At 54.7% G+C, this 21,027-nt stretch overlaps 1 protein-coding gene across 1 annotated transcript; it reads left to right on the top strand.

The window, feature by feature from the left end:
• Positions 1-1,713: 1,713 nt before the first annotated feature.
• On the top strand, positions 1,714-15,471 carry Trim8 (tripartite motif containing 8). The gene is made up of 6 exons (XM_005063497.4): positions 1,714-2,846; positions 12,487-12,582; positions 12,857-13,090; positions 13,780-13,811; positions 13,948-14,063; positions 14,397-15,471. Exons 1-6 carry the CDS (start codon positions 2,277-2,279, stop codon positions 15,002-15,004), a joined length of 1,656 nt encoding a protein of 551 aa, XP_005063554.1. The 5' UTR covers positions 1,714-2,276; the 3' UTR covers positions 15,005-15,471.
• Positions 15,472-21,027: the final 5,556 nt, after the last annotated feature.

Raw genomic sequence — 21,027 nt, 5'->3', positions numbered from 1 at the left:
CGTTTTCCCTTCACCCCCCGTCTCCCCGCCCCCTTCCCGAGTAGCGGGACCGGCCTTGATGTAGGGCCCCCACCCCGCGCTCCCGTCCCCCCGACGCGCGAGCCCTGGGCTCTGCAATCCTCCTGCCCTCTCGCGCCCCCGTCTTGCGGGCCTCACTCTGCTTCGAACCCATTGTATACGGGGCGGCTGCGAACCCGGCCCGAGGCGGGGGCCCCAGCGTGCCTGCCCCCTCCGTGGGTCCCGCCCGAGCTGCTCCAGGCGGGCGGAGAGCGCCCTCCCCTCGCCGCGGGGCGGTGGGGGCCGGTGGGCCGCACCCCCAGCCCCAGCGGGCCCCCCGGGACCCCGTCCCAGAGGGAGGAGAGCCGGAGAGACCCGGGGCAGGGGCGAGCGTCCTCCAGCCGCCCGGCCCGCTGAGCATCTTTATTATCGAGATTATTATTAAAAGGGGGCGGGACCCCGGGATGCGGAGACGGGGGCCCGAGACGCAGCTATTTCTATTAAACAGATTATTCTTGAAATAATACACGCAAGATGGCTGAAGGTGGCTGTGATGACAGTGTTCGGGCTCGCGGGGGGTGGCTTCTATCTCTTCCCCCCGTTTTCCTTTTTCTTCCTCTCTTCCCTTTTTTGATCTGAGGATAAAGCTCTGAAGCGACAGCCGCAGCGGAGACCCTGCCCGGAGCGCCCGCCCTCCCCACACTTGAGAAGCTGCGGGCGAGGACAAACGGACCCACGGACGGAGGGAGCGACGGGCGCGGGCCCGCCCCGGACGCGTCTCCCGGGCAGCGCTGGGGGCCGCCGGCGCTCGCCGTTCTGCCGACTTCTTCCAATTCTAATCTTTTAAAAAGATTTTTTTTTTGGAAAGGACCGGGATGGGTGGAGCAGAGGTGGAGAGAAATCAAGACTTGGCATTTTCCTCCTTCCCTCTCTCCTAATTTGCTGGAGGCCGCCAGCCCTCCCCTTGGAGGAAAAAAAATCCCACCAAAGGGAGGGGAAAAAAAGCGAGCCGCAGGACCCTCGAGCGCGCGCCCGGACCCCGGCCCCACCGCGGCCGCGGGGAGCCCAAGATGGCTGGGCGCTGAAGACGCACCCGGCCCGGCTGGCTCGGCCCGGCCCCGCCGCCGCAGGCTGGCTCCGACCGCAGCCCCGAGCCTTCCAGGCCGGAGCAGAGGCCGAGAAGAAAAGAAAGTGGGGGGGGAGGGGTGGGGGGGCGAAGGGGGAGGGCCGGGCGGGGGGAGGGGAGGGCCGGGAGCCGAGCCTCCTGTTCATTAGCAGTTGAGAAAAATTCCTTTCTAGTTTGATCAATCCTTGTTTTCCCCAGCGCAGGCGAGCCGCCCGCCCAGCGCGGGGACAGGGAGTGGGGTCTCTCCGCGGCGGGGGCGCCCTGCGCGGGGCCTCCGGGGAGCGCAGAAGTAGCGACAAGGGGGTCAGGCCGGAGCACCTCCCGGGCTTCTCCCTCCCTCCCTCCCTCTCTGGTGGCTTTTTTTTTTTTCCACTTCTCTCCCTCCCCCTTCCGTTTCTATTTGTGAAGGGAGGAGGAAGGCAGAGGCGGGCTGGTGTCTCTGGCCGGGGACTGGAATTTCATCTGAATGACTGCCCCAGCGCGCACGCAGCGCCCCGGAGTCGGACCGCCCGCGCCCCGCAACCCGCAGCCGGCCGGCCAGCTGGGGGACGCCCGCGCCACGGCCCGGGGACCGCCGGCGCGCCTTGCTCGCGGGCTCCGGATAGAGCCAGCTTCGGCGGGGCCGAACTAGCTTTCCGTGCCCCTCGGACCTCGGCCGGGAGCCAGGCAAGGAAGGCGCGGCTCGGACCAGCCGAGAGGCAGCCACCGTCGCCGCGACCGCCACCAAAGGAAGAGTGCGGCTCCCCCCGCTCCGTGCGCCGCGGGGCGCGCCCCGATGTCAGCCGCGGGGCCGAGCGCAGGCCGCGGGTCGTCCCTGCCCTAGCCGCGCCGACGGGGAGGCGGCCTGTTATATGGAATTTGGACCACGGCTCTCCCCTCCAGGGCTGGTGGCCCGGCCGCGGCCCTGGCGCAGCCCGCCGCCTCCCGCTAGGCACTCGCCAGGAGGAGGAGACGCAGCCGGCGGCGCGCGCGGCGCGAGGACCCAGGCTCCCTCCTCTGGGGGGCGGGCACGCGGAAGGCGCTGGTGACTGAGCGACTGGTGGGGCCGGCGGGGACCGGAGCTCCGGGCTCGGTGGGTCCCCAGCTGCATCAGACGGACCCCCACGGTTGGGGAACTAGGGAGGTCTCCTCAGGCCCCCTGCCCGCAGCCGCCATGGCGGAGAATTGGAAGAACTGCTTTGAGGAGGAGCTCATCTGCCCCATCTGCCTGCACGTCTTCGTGGAACCGGTGCAGCTGCCGTGCAAACATAACTTCTGCCGGGGCTGCATCGGCGAGGCTTGGGCCAAGGACAGTGGCCTGGTGCGCTGCCCGGAGTGCAACCAGGCCTACAATCAGAAGCCGGGTCTGGAGAAGAACCTGAAGCTCACCAACATCGTGGAGAAGTTCAACGCCCTGCACGTGGAGAAGCCGCCGACGGCGCTGCACTGCGTGTTCTGTCGCCGCGGCCCCCCGCTGCCGGCGCAGAAGGTCTGCCTGCGCTGCGAGGCTCCCTGCTGCCAGTCCCACGTGCAGACGCACCTGCAGCAGCCCTCCACCGCCCGCGGGCACCTCCTGGTGGAGGCGGACGACGTGCGGGCCTGGAGCTGCCCGCAGCACAACGCCTACCGCCTGTACCACTGCGAGGCCGAGCAGGTGGCGGTGTGCCAGTACTGCTGCTACTACAGCGGCGCGCATCAGGGACACTCGGTGTGCGACGTGGAGATCCGGAGGAATGAGATACGGGCAAGTACACTTCGCGCGCCCGCGCGCGCGCGCACAAACACTCACATCCCGCCTAGGGGCCACCCATCCCCATGCACCCTGACTCGTGTGGCATTAGCCTCCAGGCCCTGTTCCAAACTCTTTTCGGTGAAAGTTTGGGGGACAAGGTCCTGAGAAGAAGGGCCTGGCGGCTGGGTGCATTCTCTCACCTGTGCCCTTAGGGTCCCTTTTGCAAGTCATTTGTGGAATTGAGGGAGGCTGTTAGAAGTAGTTTGGATGTTGCTGTTCTGTTTTGCGCAGCTCCCTCCCCCAGCATTGTTTCTGTAAGCTCTACGGGAAGTCACCAAGGCAGTGACCCCGGTCCTGCTTCTCCAGCTGCTGTTTATGTAATGAGTGTCCTGGTGCCGCTGCCGTGGCTGACATGATCCATGATGCTGGCATACCAATGAGGAAGTAAACAAAAGCAGCCATGTTAGTTTTAAGCTCTATTGGAAACACATTGGGGGTGGGGGGAAGCTTCCGGAGGTAGAGCAGAACTCTGGTATCTAGCTGGGCTAGGCCTGACTGGCTGTCCTGGAGTCCCCGACTGTCAGCTCTTCGGATCTGTCCTCAGATCCGTCCCAGCCGACGCTCCCCAGGCCGAGGCTGCTCTCTATGTAGTTGTATGCTGCCTGCGCCTGCATGAACAAACCTTAAAGTATGTGTCTAACCCTTTCCTCCCAGCCCTGCCCTCTTACACAGCCCTCCCACATTTGGGGAGGGGAGGTGGAAGACGGAAAAAGAATCCTGTGGGTTTAAGGTTGAGCCGCCTTGAAATCTGGTTTCAGGCAGCTGGCTCCCCTGGGCTGCCGGCTGGGTGATTACGGAACCGCACCCCCTCCATTGTATACGCCCTGCTGCAGCAGCCAATGTCAAAACCGCCTTCCCCCTCTTAGGCCTCTGGGCCTGGCTAGGGAACCGGACTAGGGCATACTTCCGTCCCTTTCACTGGAAGGGGGCTCCTCCCAGGTTCCTCTCCCTGGGTCCCCTGCCTCTTGGGGTTGAGTCACACGGAAGGAAGGAGTTGATCTACGGTCTGGGCAATCTTGAAAGCTCGGGCTAGGGGTCTTATGATAAGGGAGCAAGGTTAGGCTTGGTAGGACTGGGTGTGTATGTGTAGAGTGGGGGCCCCTGGAGGCTAGTGGGGCCTCTGCAGTATGAGGAAGCCGGGCCTGTCCAGAATGTGATGGGGGTTGTTTCCTTGGCGGTAGGAAGGGAGGGACATAGACAAGGAGGGGACCCATTTAAATGAGTCACTGTTTAGCAATTAAAAACCATACATATACAACCAACAAAAGGCAGAAGGGCCACCGCAGGCTGAGGGCGGGGATAACAAAATTTGCTGTATAATTAGTTTGCAATTGCATGGGCCAGCTCGGGGTTTTGTGCCAGCAGAGGCCTCTGGTTTCTTAAAGGAAGTGTGGGGGGATGGAGAAGAGGAGTCACCCCTCCCCACTAGTGTTGGAAAAGGCCAAAGCCTGGGGAAGTGGAGGAGCCCTGTGGTCCTCCCCCCCCCCCCAGACCCAGGGCAAGCATAGCCCACACTTTACCCAGTACTGAAGCTTCTGCTGCCATTAATAAAGATGGTCGGGTGGAGGCTGGGAGAGTGCAGGGAGAGGCTGGGAATGGACGGCTGGCTGGCTGTCCAGTTCTGTCTGAGATTGGCTGGAGAAAGTCGGTAGAAGGCAAAGAAAAAGATGAGTGGACAGGCTGTTGGATGGGCCATCTGCTTGCACTCCTTAAGTGCTGGGGATGTCTTGGGGAAGGGAAGAAAACCTAATTATACCTGGCTTAGTATTAGGGTATCTTTAGGTGTGTCTACCTTTACTGGCAAATGGATATGTCTTGCTTGTAGGATTGGGGAAGAAAGGGCAGCATTAGCTTACAGAGTGTACTGTGGGGTTCCTTTCATCAGTCACTGAACTTTGTCAGCCGCTCCATGGTGTGTCTGTCTGTCTGCTTCTGTGATCTAGTGCCTATAGGGGCAGCTCAGAAGTAGTGCATTGCATTAGAGCCAGATGTGCAATCCTGTGAGGTCAGCATCTGTGCCCCAGGCTCATCCTCCTCCATCCTCCTTGTCCATTCTCTCTGGTGCCCTAGGGCACTAGGCTTGGAAACCCTTCAATAGCCCAGTATCACTCAAGTTTGAGTCTGACTTATTGAATGCAGAGATAGGGGATCCTGCCCTTGGGGAGGGGCTGAGTCCTGAGGAAGCTAAATGAAAGAGCCCTGCCCTCTCTTTAGGCTATCCAGGAGGAAGGGTCTTTACTTCAGTTTTTTCTTGCTAGCAGTAGTCCTATTTCAAGGGCCTTTGCTAGTGCTGTGGAAAAGGGCATCTAGATTTTCCAAGGTACAGGAGCAGAGGCACAAAGAACCATAAGATGATCTAGGTTCTGCTGTTATGTTTCCTCTCTTGCCCTCCCCCATGTGGTCTAGATCAGTTGGCTGGAAATAGCTAACACTGCTGAGGGTTTTGTGTGCCCAGAGTGATGACCCACAACTTTAATCCCAGCGCTGGGGAGGCAGAGGCAGGAGGATCTCTGGGCTCAAGGTCAGTATGGTCTACGCAGAGAATTCCAGGCCAGCTAGCACTACATAGTGAGACCTTATCTCATACAAACAAACAAATCCAACACCAACAACAGAAACCGGCCACCACAACCACTGCTTAACCCTTCCTGGTAGCCCCATCCCCCAATGATCACAAGCACCTACATTATGTACTTGAGCCAGTGGCTTGGGTGAGGCGTTAGGTAGGGGTGGTACTTAAGAGTTAGGCCTGTCCAGGCCAGGACATTGCCCCACTCTGTCTTTGAGAGGGCTAGATGCCAACCAGATGGGCCTCAAGATCACTCTCTGGGACATACCTATAACTTAGAAGTGTTTTCCCTTTGGGCTATGGACCCAGGATTGAGACATCCAGGTGGGCACAGGCCTAGCAATTCTGAGTGGACATAATCCCTCCCAGCCTCTAAGTTTAGGGGTCCATCTGAGTAATAGGGGGCTGATGGGAGTTGGTAGCACTCTTAGGACCTCTCTCAACAGAACCCAAGAGATGTCATGGCGTGCGTGTGCGGGCGTGTGTGGATGCTTGCTTCTCTGTCCTCCCCTGGACCCTGGAAACAGGCTGGAGGTGTTGGCCTGGACCCTCATGCAAGGAGAGGTGCTCTCTAGGAAATGGAGTCCTATATGACTTGGACCGAGAGTGCCCTGTGCCTGTGCAGGAGAGGATACATTGAAACCCTGGAGGGAGTCTGCTTGTGAGAGGGAGGTCTAGAGAGAGGTCTCTGCTATGCTGGGTTTACAGCCGCATTCAGATCCACTGTTCCCTCTGCCAATAGCAGACAGGGTGGGGAAGCTGTGTGTGTTGGGGTGTGTGGGGTGGGGGCCATGTAGTGTCCTTTCCAAGATCATCCTGAATCCTTGGAGAAGGAGCCTGCTTTGGCCTCCTCCCTGGGTCCTAAGAGAAAGTTCAGGTAGAGGCCCAACCCCCTGCCAGGAGCCTGCCGTTCACCCCTGTTGAACTCTGCCTGCCTGCAGTTCTGGACTCTGTGTGTCTGTCTGTCTGTCTGTCTATTGCAACTGTTCTATTTTTCCCACTGAGTGTCTCCAAGAAAGGATGTGTGCATGGCTGACTTCATTAGCATACTTTGCTGTGTGGCTGTGGAGTTGGGGACAGAAGTATGCTCATGTGTTTATGGCTGAGAGTGGATGTCAGGTGAGCTGGGAGGGGGTGCAGTGTGGGGTGTTCGTGGATTTCCGGTACTTTGCTGTTCAGAACGCCACTTACTAAGTGCTTGCTCAGGTACTAGGTGGGCTGGGGACCTTCCAGGGGCCTGGTGACTTTCTCACCTGGGATCTCCGGGAAGGTATTTACTTTAGGGTTAGCTCTTGCCTGTGGCGGTGTTGGAGGTAAGAGAGAGCCCAGTGGGTGCTGCATGGCTGACGAGTGGGGAGAGTCTGAGTGGGCAGCCCCACTTGGGCCTCTGCCCTGGGCTGAGCAAGCCCTCCTGGCCAGCCTCACCCCTGGCTCTGGGAAAGCCTTCCTCCCTGGCCGGCCTGGCATTCAAACCTAGACAAAGGGGGGCTTTCTCTCTCGCCTCTTTGTTCTGCTGCCCCAGAGGCTGCTCTGTGCACAGCAAAAGCTAATTCGGCTCTGCAGCTGGGAAGCCCTCATACTGATGGCCTGTGGGGATCGCAGAGGCTCCAGCGTTCTGTGCCCAGCACCCCTTATCCCCGCTTTCCCCAGGTGGAGTTCATGTGGTAGTCCAATGCAGGCACTGTGGCAGGGCAGGGGGATGTTTTTTTTGGAGGGGAGAGGAGGGTGCTTGTGCCCATGGAGCCCTGTCAGATCTGATCCTGGGATAGGGACTTAGGTGAGGAAGTAGGGGCAGTCACAAAAGCTTAGGAAGAAATTCCCACAAGGCTCTAACCTGGCCTGACCTAAGCCAGCTGTATCCTAAGAGCCCAGCCCCGTTCCTGTCCCCCACCCTACTCACCACTGCTATAGGGGCGGCTGGAGCCAACCCTGGCCTGGCCTGCAAAGCTCGCTCGCACCTGCCTCTGCCCTGGCTCTCAGCCCGTTCTCCCCCGACCTTTCTTTTCTTCAAGGTTGACTTGAGGGTTTATTATTATTTATTAACTTTCACACAGCCCTTACTCTCCAAACCTCACCTGTCTGCCACTTCTGGTCTGGCAGCAAAATACCAACAGGGCCTAGCTGGTCAGGCTCCTGAGGCACCTGAAATGACAGGGCAGAAGACAGGCCCTGTGAATAACACCTCTTTGTTGGGTGGGCCCAAGGCACGGAGGCAGGGAACCGTGGAGGGCATGAGAATTTTTCATGGGCCCAGTAGATCCCAGAATGCCTGAGGCCCAGTATTCTACGGGGGCTTATTCTGGGGCTTCCCTAGAGTCTTGGCTCCCTCCATTGCTTCCAGAGAAGACATGGTTCCCCTCCCTCACACTTGAAGTGGGCCACAGTCCAGGAAACTTATGGTGGGCCAGAGTCAGTTTAGAAAGCCACTGCTCCCCTGTTTTGGGAGGCCTTGCAGGGAATCAAGCCGGGAAATGGCATCCAGCCTCAGCTGTGCGTCTTTCCCAAATGGGAGATGTGATGCCCTCAGAATGCACATAGAAACTGGACCAGATGGGGTTGGAGAGATGGTTCAGTGGTTAAATGCACAGACTGCTCTTCGAGGGGATCTAGGTTCAATTCCCAGCACCCACAAAGCAGCTCACAACTGTTTGTGACTCTAAGGTCAGGTAACCTCACACAGATAAATATGCAGGTCAAACACTAATGCACATAAAATAAAAATAAATTAAAAATAAGAAACTGGGCTAGAGCTGGAAGTGAGGACGGTGCTGCTCTTGCTCCCTCAGCTCCTGGGCCTCCAGCATCTTCCTGGTTGTTTTTTGGTTTTGTGTTTTGAGACAGGTCTCACTGTGTAGCTCTGACTGTCCTGGAACCTACTCTATAGATCAGGCCAGCCTCGAACTCAGAGATGCCTGTCACTGCCTTTCAAGTGCTGGGGTTGAATGTGTGCAACACCATGCCCATCCCATCTGACTTTCTGATTTGGTAGAATGGGTGTGGGTGTGGTGGGTGGATATTTTCCTCCCACCAGTCTCAATGCTTGAAGTAGCACCTCTCCCTGTCCCTTGGCTGCAGGGAAGCTGGGGGCTGGGGGTTTCCCAGCTCTGCCTGCCCTGAGGCCTCACTGGTGAGCTTCCTTCCCCTTCCTGCCCTCTCTCTGAGGTGGTGGAGGGGAAATTAGACCCACTTTCATGTGGGGCTACTGTTCACTGGGCAGTGACTGGATCAAACACCTCCTGCTAAGGATTCTAGAATCCTGAAGCTGAGGACAGGACACTAGCATCCCAGAATAGGGGTGCTTCCTGGGAACGCCTACGAGACCAGGAGGCTGAAGCGCACCAGGACTAGGCAGGAGTTGGGGGCCATCATAAACTGGGGGGCCTCAGTTGAGATGGGAGAGGAACCCTTACTGGCTGGCAGGGTAAGAATATTTCTTGGCCAGGGGCTCCTTTGGCTGTCTGTAGTCTCTTTCCCCGGGACTCAACCTGGCCTCTCCCTAATCTGTTCATGGCCCTGTTCATCCAGGCCTGTGTGCAGTGGTAATGGCCTGGACTCGGTTTCTACCTGAGGTGCTTTGTTCCACATGGGTCACACCTCTCTCAGCCCATACATTAGAGGCCACCAGTGTGCTGTTTGAGCCCCATTTGTTGTATAGCAGATGAAGGAGGCCTCTGGTTCACAGTGAAGTTTTTGTTATTAATGTGTGTGTTTTGCCTGCCTATATGTAGGCATACTCTGTGTGTGTGCAGTACCTGCAGATGCCAGAAGGTGTTGGAACCCCAGGAACCTGGGTTACAGATGACTGTGAGCACCTGCTAGTGCTGAAAATCAAACCTGGGTCCTCTCTGCCCAAGCAGCTAGTACTCCTAACCCCTGAACCACCTCTTCAGTCCCCAGGAAACCTTTTTATTAGAGCCCGTTCATTTGTCTGGGGTTTGTCTGGGGTCTCCAGAGATTCAGCCTTACTTGTACAAGGCACTGGATGCAAGCATATGTACATGTAGGGGTCTCAGGGCCTAGATTGGAGAGAGAGAGAGAGAGAGAGAGAGAGAGAGAGAGAGAGAGAGAGAGAGAGGGAGGGAGGGAGGGAGGGAGAGAGAGAGAGAGAGAGAGAGAGAGAGAGAGAGAGAGAGAGAGAGAGAGAGAGAGAGAGAGAGAGAGAGAGAGAGAGAGAGAGAGAGAGAGAGAACACCTGTTTTTGCCTACATACAAGCTGTGCTTATTGTCAGTCTAATCCCTTTGGCTGACAAGGGCAAGGTCTGCTGGATCACTGAAGGGGAAGAGCCTACTAGGACAAACTCCAGGCTTTCTTAGCTTAGGAGAGCCTTACCCTCACCCCCAAGGTCTTGATTCTTTGTTTCTAGGCTAGCAATAGAACAGGTTTGCCTGAATTCTGGCTAGTCTTGGTTTCCCTATATATATATAAAAGGATGGGGTTGAGGAAGGAATTGTAGGAGCTTAGCTTTGGGTGTGGTGTGAGCAGGAGTTATGTGGTGAGACCCAAGGCCCCCACAGAGCAAGAGAGGACCCCTCACTGCTGGACACTTTCTTGAGTATCTGAGAGCTGTTTTGTAGAGCTTTGTGCTCAACTCCTGGATGTTTCTGGAAATGTGTCAACAACCAGGTCTCAGGTCTTTGAGAAGCCAACTATGAAGGGAAGTGGAGGACAGCCTTTTGCTATTTATTTATTTATTTATTTATTTATTTATTGAGATAGGGTCTCCCTTTGTAGCCAAGGATGACCTCAAACTTGTGACCTTCCCCCATTCTCCCCAGTACAGAAACTAAGGCTTGCACCATCATGCCTGACTGGCTCCCGGTTCTTATTTTCTACCAGCGCCTTCCCCCTACCTTTTCCCCCTTGTAGTCCAGACTGGCCTTGAACTTACAGTTGTCCTCCTGCCTCAGCCTTCCTAGTGTTGGTATGTGAGCTGAATATCTAGTTTAGTGGTAGAGCACTTGCCTAGCAGGCATCCTAAGGAGATTCTAGGATAGAGCTGTCACATAACTTCCTGAGAGTGGCAACATTTTGTGTCCATTGCTAGCTACATGTAGCTGTTGTTAATCACTGGAAATGAGGCTGGTGCAACTGAAAACCTAAATCTCTCTCTCTCTCTCTCTCTCTCTCTCTCTCTCTCTCTCTCTCTCTCTCTCTCTCTCTCTCTCTCTGGGCGTGTGTGTGTGTGTGTGTGTGTGTGTGTTCTCTCTCTGTGTTTCTGTCTCTGTCTTTCTCTCTGTCTGTCTCTCTCTGTGTTTCTGTCTCTCTGTCTCTCTCTTTCTGTGTAGCCCATGTTGGCTCCAGCTCCCAAAGCTCCTGTCTCAGCTCCATGTGCTGGGACCGCAGGTCCATATTCATATCTGGTTTACTTTATTTTGTACGAAGTTCAGTATATAAAGTGGCCACTAAAGAACACAGCTACTGAGTAGGGCAGGATGTGACAGCCCATCATGTGACCAGGATAGGAAGGGACCTGCAGCAACTCAGAACAAACAGGGGTCATGGAAAGTTCCTCAGAAGGCAGACAAAGGAGATGAGGCAGTATTGGCTCCCAGAAAATGACAGAACTGAAGTGACCTGGTGAGCACAGTCCTAGAGGCAAGATCCCTGAGACGCAAGGGTCACAGAACCTGCTGAGGGCATGTGGAGACCCTGCCCAGACAAAAGTCTCACCACCAAGAGGCTGGGAGTCACGTGTGAAAGAGCCTTCCATGCCGAAACACTTGAAAGTGCAGTCACCTTGAGCAAGAGACACCTTGTTTGAAAAGGCGTGTTTAGTGATAGAGAAAGGGAGGGTCTTAGAAATAGGAAATTAAGAGCCGGGCGTTGGTGGCACACACCTTTAATCCCAGCACTCAGGAGGCAGAGGAAGACGGATCTCTATGAGTTCGAGGCTGGGCTGGACCGATAGCCTCCGAAACAATACAGAGAAACCCTGTCTCAAAAAAAAGAAATAGGAAATTAAGAGCATTTGTCACTCTTGAAGAGGACCTGCATTCAATTCCAGTACCACATGGTGATTTAAACTGTCCATAATTCCATTTCCAGGGGATCCAACCCCTGTGACCTCTGCCAGCACCAGACACGGACCTTGTGCTCATAAATACATGCAAGTGAAACCCTCATACACAAATAAATATAATTAATGAAACCCTCATACACAGATAAATATAATTAATGAATTACCTTTTTAAGGACCGAGCCGGAAAAGCAGCTTGGTCTGGCATTAGATCATGCTTGGTAGTATTGGGGTTGCTACTTCCTGGTCTTACTGAGGGACTGAAGGACATAGCTAGCAAGGACTTGACCCAAGGCCAGCGCTCATTCTCAGGAATAAGAAAGGGGTGACTGTGTTGCTGCACCCAAGAAAAAGGTAAATATAAGGTGAGGCCTGTGCCACCTTGGAAGGCTGTCAGACCTCTGCATCTTAGGGTGCTCTGCTCAAGATGGTGCCCCCAGGGAAAAAGTGTGTATGTGTGTGTGCACATGCGCGTGCGTGCACCTGCAAAGGCCAGAAGAGTCAGATTCCTGAGTCACCTGTGAGCTGCCTGCCATGGGCGCTGGGAACCATACTCTGGGTCTACTGTGAGAGCCATAGGTGTGCCAACCAGAGAGTCATCTCTCTTCAGTCCAGCCGCTGGACCGTGTAAGTTCTCTGGGCCTCAGTTTCTTCCTCTGTGAATGAGGATCGTAACCGTTCTTGCCGCCTAGCACTGCTGGGGTGATTAGGTGAACCTCTTCTAGATAGATGTATAGAAAACTGAGCTACAAGTGCTTCGTGTGTGAGCTGTCAGCGCGGCCCTTGGAAAGCTTAGGTTTGGATATAACATGGGAAGCTGTTCTGCTTCTTTGTCTGCACTGACAGTTGCTGGTCGTGGGGCTGTGTGAGGACCAGAGGAGGCTGGTTGCTGGAGGTTTTAGGTCATCTTGGGAAAAGTCTGTTACCAAGAGGGAAGTATGGTGCCTGGCTGCTAAGGCTGGAGTAGCACCCCACTCTGACACTGTTACCCCAACTGTCTCTGCAGAAGATGCTGATGAAGCAGCAGGAGCGGCTGGAGGAGCGCGAACAGGACATTGAGGACCAGCTCTACAAGCTCGAGTCAGACAAGCGCCTGGTAGAGGTGGTAAACCCTGAGCCCATGCCAGGGTAACGGGGATGCAGGGTCTTAGGTGAACTGGATAGGAGTCCCACTGGTTTTAGGAGTGGCTGGCACAGAGCCCAGTACTACTTATGGGGAATTGGTAGGTTACATGTTACCCTCAGAAGCTGGGGTGGGGTGTGTGTGTACCCTGGGATCCCAGACCCTAGCACTGGAAATGGGGTTGGGATAATAGTGCCGTCAGCCTGAGACCACTCCGTGCTCACCTGGCTACCCACCCTCGTCCTCTCTGCAGGAGAAGGTGAGCCAGCTAAAGGAAGAGGTGAGGCTGCAGTACGAGAAGCTTCACCAGCTGCTGGATGAGGACTTGCGGCAAACGGTAGAGGTCCTGGACAAGGCGCAGGCCAAGTTCTGCAGCGAGAACGCGGCGCAGGCGCTGCACCTCGGAGAACGCATGCAGGAGGCCAAGAAGCTGCTGGGTTCCCTGCAGCTTCTCTTCGATAAGACAGAGGACGTCAGCTTCATGAAGGTGGGGCTGGGGGCTCTGCACAGCTCGGTTCCCCAGCTGTGTCCAGGGTGCTCACCTGGCTTTGCCTTTGGAGCCAGAGTCTGTCCATCTGCTCTTCCTAGTTTTGGAACCTTGGGCAAGTCATAGATAATTCCTGAGCCTTGGTAGATACCAGTTCACCATCCTTTATCTATTAGTCCAGATTCACAAAGTCTGGCAAACACTGGCTGGAACTGACATGGCACTTGGTGGTCCTTTAATCTCAGCACTCAGAAGGCACAGGCAGGTGACTCTCTGAGTTCCAGAGCAGCCTACAGGTCTACGGAGTGAATTCTAGGACAACTGGGACTATGTAACAGAGAGACCCTGTCTCTAAAAATGGAAAGGAAGGGCCTATGGAGCCCCCTCCAGATATAATGGGATAAAGAAGAGACAGCGCCTGTGGGACTGTGGCTCAGATTGCACGGTTCGAGCTTCAGTACCATATGCTAGGCTCGTTGTCACACTCTCCTGCAATTCTGCATGGGAAGGCAGGAGGATAGTTCAAGGTCATCCCAGTCCTTTGTTCTAGGCCAGCCTGGGGTGCGTGAGACCCTGTTTCAAGCAAACAACAGAAGCCATGCCACAGATGGCAACCTAGCTCGTGCTCATGATGGGGCTGTTCTGCCTTGCCTTTCCCACTGACTGCCTGTGCTCTCCTTCCCTTGCAGAACACCAAGTCTGTGAAGATCCTAATGGACAGGTGAGTGACAGCCCCCACTCCTCCAGAACCTGTGTGAGGGAGGGCAGAGAGGGAGGGCCATGCCCATCGGTGGGGAGGTAGGGTGGGCTCGCTGGTGATGCCTCCTCACAGCGGCCGCCCCGTCCACTGCCCCCAGGACCCAGACCTGCACGGGCAGCAGCCTTTCTCCCCCTAAGATCGGCCACCTGAACTCCAAGCTCTTCCTGAACGAGGTGGCCAAGAAGGAGAAGCAGTTGCGGAAGATGCTAGAAGGTGAGGGTGAAGCCTTTGTGCAGGGGTAAAAATGCCAGTGCTATCTCCAAGAGGCACGTAGCTTAACACAGGTAGACCTGTGTGCACATCCCTGCTTTGCAAAAACACTTTTAGTGTGGGACCTTGGGCAAGTGACATTTCATTACCTCCTTGAGTGTCAATTGTTTGTTCTTACTCTTGTTTTGTTTTGTTCTCAGCTAGAAAATGAAAATAGTAAATGACAACCAAAATGTCACATATTTGGACCCATAGAGGTTCCAAGCCTGCATGGGAAAGGAAACTGGGGTTGATTGGGCTGGGGCTTCAGCAACATTCACTGCCAACTCTCCACAGGTCCCTTCAGCACACCGGTGCCCTTCCTACAGAGCGTCCCCCTGTACCCCTGTGGTATGAACAGCTCGGGGGCAGAAAAGCGCAAGCACTCGACAGCCTTCCCAGAGGCCAGCTTTCTTGAGACATCATCCGGTCCCGTGGGCAGCCAGTACGGGGCAGCAGGCACAGCCAGCGGCGAGGGCCAGTCTGGGCAGCCCCTGGGGCCATGCAGCTCCACGCAGCACTTGGTGGCCCTGCCAGGTGGTGCCCAGCCAGTACACTCGAGTCCTGTGTTTCCCCCATCGCAGTACCCCAATGGCTCTGCCACCCAGCAGCCCATGCTTCCCCAGTATGGCGGCCGCAAGATTCTCGTCTGTTCCGTGGACAACTGTTACTGTTCTTCCGTGGCCAACCATGGTGGCCACCAGCCGTACCCCCGATCCGGCCACTTCCCTTGGACAGTGCCCTCACAGGAGTACTCACACCCTCTTCCACCCACACCCTCCGTCCCGCAGTCCCTTCCTGGCTTGGCAGTCAGAGACTGGCTCGACGCTTCCCAGCAGCCTGGCCACCAGGATTTCTACAGGGTGTATGGGCAGCCGTCCACTAAACACTATGTGACGAGCTAACGCCAAGCAGGCAGAGGACGCTGGGGACCCTTCCCCCTAGCCCCGGCGGCTCGAGAGTTCTGCATCCAGAGACCTGCCCTCTTTCTACCCTCTTTCTGGCCCCTTCTTCCTCCATTCCTCCAGGTCTTTTCCTTTTGGATTTTGTTTTATTTAGGGCCTTGTTTTTTTTTTTTTTTAATTGTGCATCTCCTGGATGAGGAGGTGATAGTGGGGCTGGCCTGGGTAGGGGCTGCAGGTGGCCCTGGAGTTGGGACAGTGTCTATCTCAAGGCACTGAGCTCTCTTTCTTTCTTTCTTTTTTAATCCCACTCCCTCCCCTTCATACCTCCCATGGCTGGAAGAAGCCTCGGGTCGCCAACTCTCCTCACTTCCCTTGGGAGATGGCCTGGTGCCCACTGGCCTATTTCTCCCCCCTCCAGTTTTTCTTCTGGGCAGTTTGATCACTGATGGAGTAAAGATTGACCTATAGATTGTGGAGTTTTTTGTTTTGTTTTGTTTTTTAATTTTTTTAAAACCAAGAATGATTTCTTCTGCCTCCTCCTCCTCACCATCTTCCCAGACGGAGCTCAAACCCACATCTCAAGCAGCTTTTGGCACCTTCAGCCTGAGTGGAACCCTTTCAAAGCCAGGAGCCCCAAGTCCAGGAAGGTCGAAAAGAGAACTTTGCCAATGATAGTGACCACAGCAAAAGCAAATAATAATAATATTAATAATAATAAAGAGAAATAAAAGAAATAATAAATAAAAACAATAGCACAGCCCTTGTTGAGGTCAGTGGAAAGGGGCTACCCAGATTTGGGTCCGTGCCTGGGTTTTGAAACAGCTACTTCCTATAGTGAGCACTTTGTATGAATCGTGGACTTCCTGTTCTCAAGACACAGGTATTCTGTAATCTGTCTAGAGCGCACACACTGAAATCCAGCCTTCTAATAAACATGATGGCGCAGCCCTGCCTGGCCTGGCCTCGTACCCCGCTGGCACCCGCAGGCCTAGGATCTTTAGGCTTTGGCATGAGTGGGGGGAGTCCAAGGCTGCTGCCTCAGCTCTCCCTTTCTTGATTCTGCTCTCCTGGGTCTAGACACGATTCCAGACCTGTAAATATCACTTCCTCAGGCACCAAGTGCATCTGTTCTTCAGCTTGGGCTCATTTGACAAATATTTGCTGAGGGCCTCCCATGCCACACAACCCCTGGCGCCTCTTTGAGGTTCTGCCACTAGCTAAGATAGGTGAAGGAGAAACACCCTTGAGTCTTGCAAAGTTTACCTGCCTGCTAGCCACGAATATTGAACACATCCTATATGCCAGGCATGTACAGGGCTGCAGGCTCAGAGACAAAACAGGCCCTGTTCTGGGGAGAGGGAACATTGGGCTCCTTTGATGACTTGGGGCTGAAGGGGTAATACTTAAAAGGAGGGGGCACCTGGATCTAAAAAACTCACTTTGCATTCCTAAAACTGGTGGTCATTACAGACCCCAGGGTTTGGGCTCTTGACTGCCCAGTATTCCCTTGAGGCCACACCAAAGTGTCCTGATGTCTGTTTTGGAGACTGCCCGGCCTGAACTGGAGATTCCTCCCCTAAGTCCTGGGTGCCAGGATTGCTGGCTGTCCCTCTTAGAAAGTGTCTCTGCTCATCTGCTTCCTTGGGAACAGGATCTCTGTGTAGCGCTGGCTGGCCTGGAACTCGATCAGAGATCTGCCTGCCTCTGTCTCTGGAGTGCTGGCATTAAAGTGTGTGCCACCAAGCCTTGCTCAGCTGCCTATTTTGCATGTATCCCTTAAAGCAACCTCCCCCCCCCCGCACTAGTAGGAGGCAGACCTTTGCTGGTACCTGGTACCCACACACACACCCACACTAGTCTGGGTGGAGTCAGGAAGCCTGGTACAAAGTGAGTAGGGAGCCTTAAAGTAGGCTCCTTGTGAACTATCCAGACCATGCTGACCCCTGCCGCTCCACCTCAGAAAAAAGAAGGCCCAAGTGAGACAAAGAATCAGGCCATTCCTAGCCTGGTGCGCTGCTGAAGTGGAGGCAGTAGTTTAGAAGCTTACCTCATGGCTTCTCCCTCCCAAGGCTGGCTAGAAGCCAGAGTCAGGAGCTGCCCAGGTTCCTGCACCTGTTTGGGCTGAAGGAAGGGGACAGATGTCTGAGGCAGGAGGATACTGGTGGGCAGATAGACTCTGTGCACATCTGCTCCTGTCTCAGCGTCTGGTTAGTTGGGAGCCCTAGTGCACCCTGGGTGCCAAGAGCTGGAAGCCAAGACACAAAGCTGCCTGATGTCTTTCCCCCTTGGCCCAGTCAGTTTGGGCTAATGGGAGGGGCCTTTCTCCAGGTGCATTAATCAGATTCAGACACGGAGGGGACATCACTGAGGGTGAGGTAGACTGGAATACCAACCCCACCCCACCCCCGTTTGAAGCCCACCCCAACAACCAGCTACACAGCTGTAGGCCAAGAGCCTGTTTGGGCAGCCAGAGAAGCAAGGGAAAAAACGCCATCCAGCTGTCCCTAGCTACCCAGCTGTCCTGGCTTTGTAGGAGCAGCTGTCACCACCTCCCAGCAGAGTGAGGGGCAGAGGGGGCCCAGGAAGGGCTTAGGCACCCACCTCCCTCCAGTGCGGGCCTACTCAGGAAACAGGGAGGAGCCTTTCCTACGGTTACCTGCAGGAACAGACAGAGTCCTCGGGTCCCCACTGGCGCACTGCCCCCCAGGCAGTCTCCTGTGACCCTCACTCCTACTCAGAGGGCACCATACCTCCCCTTTCCAGGAAGGGATGAGAAGCGAAAGCCTCCTCCCCCTCCCCTCCACCCCCCCCGCCACCCCACAAACCGGGGGCGGTGGCTCCTGTGGCCCAGATGTGCAGAGCCCGCCGGGAGGGGGGCTGGGGTGAGGGGAGATTCCTCGCCACCCTGTCCTGCCGGGGCTCTTTCATGTCACAACCCTCCTCCGACCCAGCCAAAGCCAGCAGCTGGGCGGGCTCCCGCCCCCTCCTGCAGCCTCTCCCAGCTGTCTTTGGGGTGGGGCGGGCAGCTGGAGAACAGCTGCAGAGCAGGGAGGGGGCTTGCAACTGCCGGAAGCATCTCTTCGCCTAGGAGGGAGCTGGACTGGGGGGGGGGCAGTCGGCTGCTCTGCCTCTTCCAGAGCGTTTGACCCCCAGACTCAAGATCTAAAAAAAAAAAAAAGGCCAAACAAAACTCTCCCAGCTTCAAAAGGCACCTGGGAGCCCAGGGCACCCTGCGAAGGACTGTCCCTGCCATCTCAGCATCTTTCCCACGGTGAGACCCCGCCGTTGTAACTTCACTTCCTCTCAAGCCCAGATCTCACCTTCCCACTCAGAGTCCAGTCATCAAACCGGATCTCGACTGAGGGTGGAAGGGTATTGGTTAGCAATTTAGGAGGGCACTTAGTCGCCGGGAGATCCCCTACCCGACCTCTGCACCCCGTAAATTCCAGGGGAGGGGAGCCAGCAGGGAGAGTACCGTTGACACTCTCCTTTATCAATAAAAGTCACCAGGAACTCAGAGTGCAGGAGGTGGAGTCAGTATGCCCAGGGGCTCTTGGGTAGCCAGTCCTGAAGAGGGTGTCCCCACTTGGAGGGTGTCCCCGCGTAGGTTTGGAGAGCTGTCCCCTGGAATGCTTTAGAAAGTTGCCTCGAGCCGCGCGTTGGTGGCGTATACCTTTAATCCCAGCACTTGGGAGGCAGAGAGAGAGGCAGGTGGATCTCTGTGAGTTCGAGACCAGTCTGGTCTACAAGAGCTAGTTCCAGGACAGCCTCCAAAGCAACAGAGAAACCCTGTCTCGAAAAACCAAAAAAAAAAAAAAAAAAAAAAAAAAAAAAAGTTGCAGAGAGAGGGAGAGAGTTGCTTCTAGTTGCCTCTAGTTGAGCACTGGCGCAAGCCTTTAAACCCAGCACTTGGAAAGCAGAGGCGGGCAAATCTCTGTGAGTTCCACGCCAGCCTGGTCTACAGAGTGAGTTCCAATGAGAAAACCTGTCTGGAAAAAAACAGAAAGAAAGGAGAGAGGGAGGGAGGGAAGGAGGGAGGGAAGGAGGGAGGGAAGGAGGGAGGGAGGAGTTTGCCTATAATCTCAGCACAGGACTGAGGACAAACAGGATCTACCTAGTGGGATTGTCTCAGAACCAAACAGGACAAAACGTACAGAAGGAAGGTCCAGTGTGGTGACGCTTGCCTTTAGTGCCGGCACTTTGGAGGCAGAGGCAGGCAGATCTCTGAGTTGGAGGCTATCCTGGTCTACGTATCGAATTCAGGATAACCAGGGTTACACAGAGAAATCCTATATCAGAAAAAGAAAGAAAGAAAGGAAGGAAGAAAGGAAGAAAAAAGGAAGTGAAGAAAAAGGAGGAAGAGGAAGGCCAACAGGATAAGGAGGAGAAACCCTAGAATCCTGACCCTGGTTCTAGAATCTTCTGATTCTTTACTTTTCTTTCCTATTGTATTCTATTAATTATTTATTTAATTTTGAGTTTTTTGAGACAGGACTTCTCTATGTAGCTCTGGCTGCCCAGAAATTCTCTGGCTACCCTTGAATTCCAGAGATCCTCCTGCCTCTACCTCCCTAGTGAGCCACCACGCCCGTCTTCTTTTCTTTTCATTTATTCTTTTCATTTATTTTCTTTTCATTTATTTGAGACAAAATCTCTATTGCCCTGGCCTGGAAGTCACTACATAGACCAGATTAGTCTCAAGCTAGGGTCACAGGTGTCTGTCACCATGCCTAACCCTTGTTTATCCAGAGACTGGGCCTCACTGTGTACAATCTAGGCTCTCCTTAAACTCTAGCTCCCCTTGCCACAGCCTCCCAAATGCTGACAGGACAGTTATTCAAGACCTCACAGGGCCTTCAAAGGTTCCTTTAAAGAGGGCCAACTGGCAGGGCATGTTGGCACAGCTGTTAGTCCCGGGTAGAGGCAGGAGGATTTCTGAGTTCAAGGCCAGTCTGGTCTACAGAGAGAGTTTCAGGGCAGCCAGGGCTACACAGAGAAACTCTGACTCCAACTGCATCCCCCCCAAAGCCATTATTCTAGAATTTTCTTTAGAGGCAAGAGGAAATGGGAAACAAATCAGGAAGTGGTGTAGGGGTAGTTAGGGTTGAAAGGTGAGAAGAGAGGAAAACACCAAACCAGAAAGGCCTGACCCCAAGAACATTCATTTCTTCCTTACGTCTCCCTTCCCTTCAAGCTGCACCCATGAGCCTTTCTTCTCCTTCAGGGCAAGGTGTATTCCAGGGATCTCTGAAGTGCTCACCTCGGCAGACAGACAGCTGGCAGCCCCAAGACCTACAGTTCACAGTGAAAGTAGAAATCTGGAGAGTAGACCTGTGAGCATCGAACTCCCTGAGTCAGGGAAGCCTTTTCGGCCAGGCAGTAGACTCACCCGAGTTCTGTGCTGAGGGTCTTGGCATGTGTCCTCCGAGGGAGACCAGTTTTCTTTAAATGCTTGTACTTAATTTCTTTTAGCTGCAGCAAACTGGGATATTTATGACTTCTCCTCCTTGCCTTAGATCTTCAGTAATTGGGTCCTTCTCGAAAGGGAACCCATCTGCTCTGTGCCCTGGGTTACTTTTCATTATTTACATTGAGGCAAGACAGGGATGGTATGTAGTATGATGAGCCACTTATAGAATGGAGGTGAGGGGTAACATAGATGCCATCTCAAATTACAGGTCAGAACTGGATTAAGGGAATGGTTTTCCAAGAACTGAGTGTTAAGAGTGGACTTCTGGTCTACCTAGGGGAAAAAAATGGCAAAGAGTCATTGGATGTCCTGGTTGTCAACTGGATGTTGGTATCAAACACTGTCCATATGTGTCCCTGCTTCAGGGCATCAAACAGGAGTAGGCATGAATGTAAATCACAGCTTGTGACCTAATGGGGATTTACCAGTTAACCATCCCTGCCAGCTATATCTGCCTAGGTTCTACCCGCTAAACTTAGGATCAGTCTTCCAACAGTCCACATAGTTCCATGTCCCAGTGGCTTTAGACTTCAGTTCCTTCTGTGTAGCATCA

Source organism: Mesocricetus auratus, unplaced genomic scaffold (assembly GCF_017639785.1).
Source record: "Mesocricetus auratus isolate SY011 unplaced genomic scaffold, BCM_Maur_2.0 Super-Scaffold_4256, whole genome shotgun sequence".
Classification (NCBI taxonomy): Eukaryota; Metazoa; Chordata; class Mammalia; order Rodentia; family Cricetidae; genus Mesocricetus; species Mesocricetus auratus.
This window is presented reverse-complemented; position numbering and strand designations above follow the sequence as displayed.